The 310-nt window shown below is 64.2% G+C and overlaps 1 protein-coding gene across 1 annotated transcript in view; it reads left to right on the plus strand.

Annotated features, from left to right (window-relative positions):
- Positions 1–304, plus strand: part of LOC104514710 (protein TANC1-like) — a gene marked incomplete at both ends in the record, with an annotated part of 24,398 nt that extends 24,094 nt beyond the window's left edge. Inside the window, 1 exon segment of the mRNA XM_010158461.1 lies at positions 9–304. Within this exon segment, the coding sequence (XP_010156763.1) occupies positions 9–304 (296 nt within the window).
- Positions 305–310: the final 6 nt, after the last annotated feature.

Consider the following 310-nt stretch of genomic DNA (forward strand, 5'->3'; position numbering starts at 1 on the left):
CTCACTCCCACACGCAGCCCCGCACTGTTAAACCTAACCAGCACCTGAGCTCCATCCAGCCCGGCTCCAAGCTGGGCAGCAGTCAGAGTCACGCAAAGCCGCAGTCATCGCTTCAGCACCTTCCCCAAAGCCCCCTGCCAGTGCGGCACGCGAAACTGCAGCCCGCGGATGGGACGAGCACAGCGTCGGCCGGGGGTGTCCCCGCGGGTCCTGGTTCGGAACTGTACCACGAGAAGTTTGCGGCCAGCCCCTGCTCCCGCCCGCGGCACCCTGAGTCCCTCTCTTCTCGTTCTTCTGCAAATAAGCCTAA

This window comes from Eurypyga helias, unplaced genomic scaffold (assembly GCF_000690775.1).
Source record: "Eurypyga helias isolate BGI_N326 unplaced genomic scaffold, ASM69077v1 scaffold21099, whole genome shotgun sequence".
In the NCBI taxonomy this organism is placed as follows: Eukaryota; Metazoa; Chordata; class Aves; order Eurypygiformes; family Eurypygidae; genus Eurypyga; species Eurypyga helias.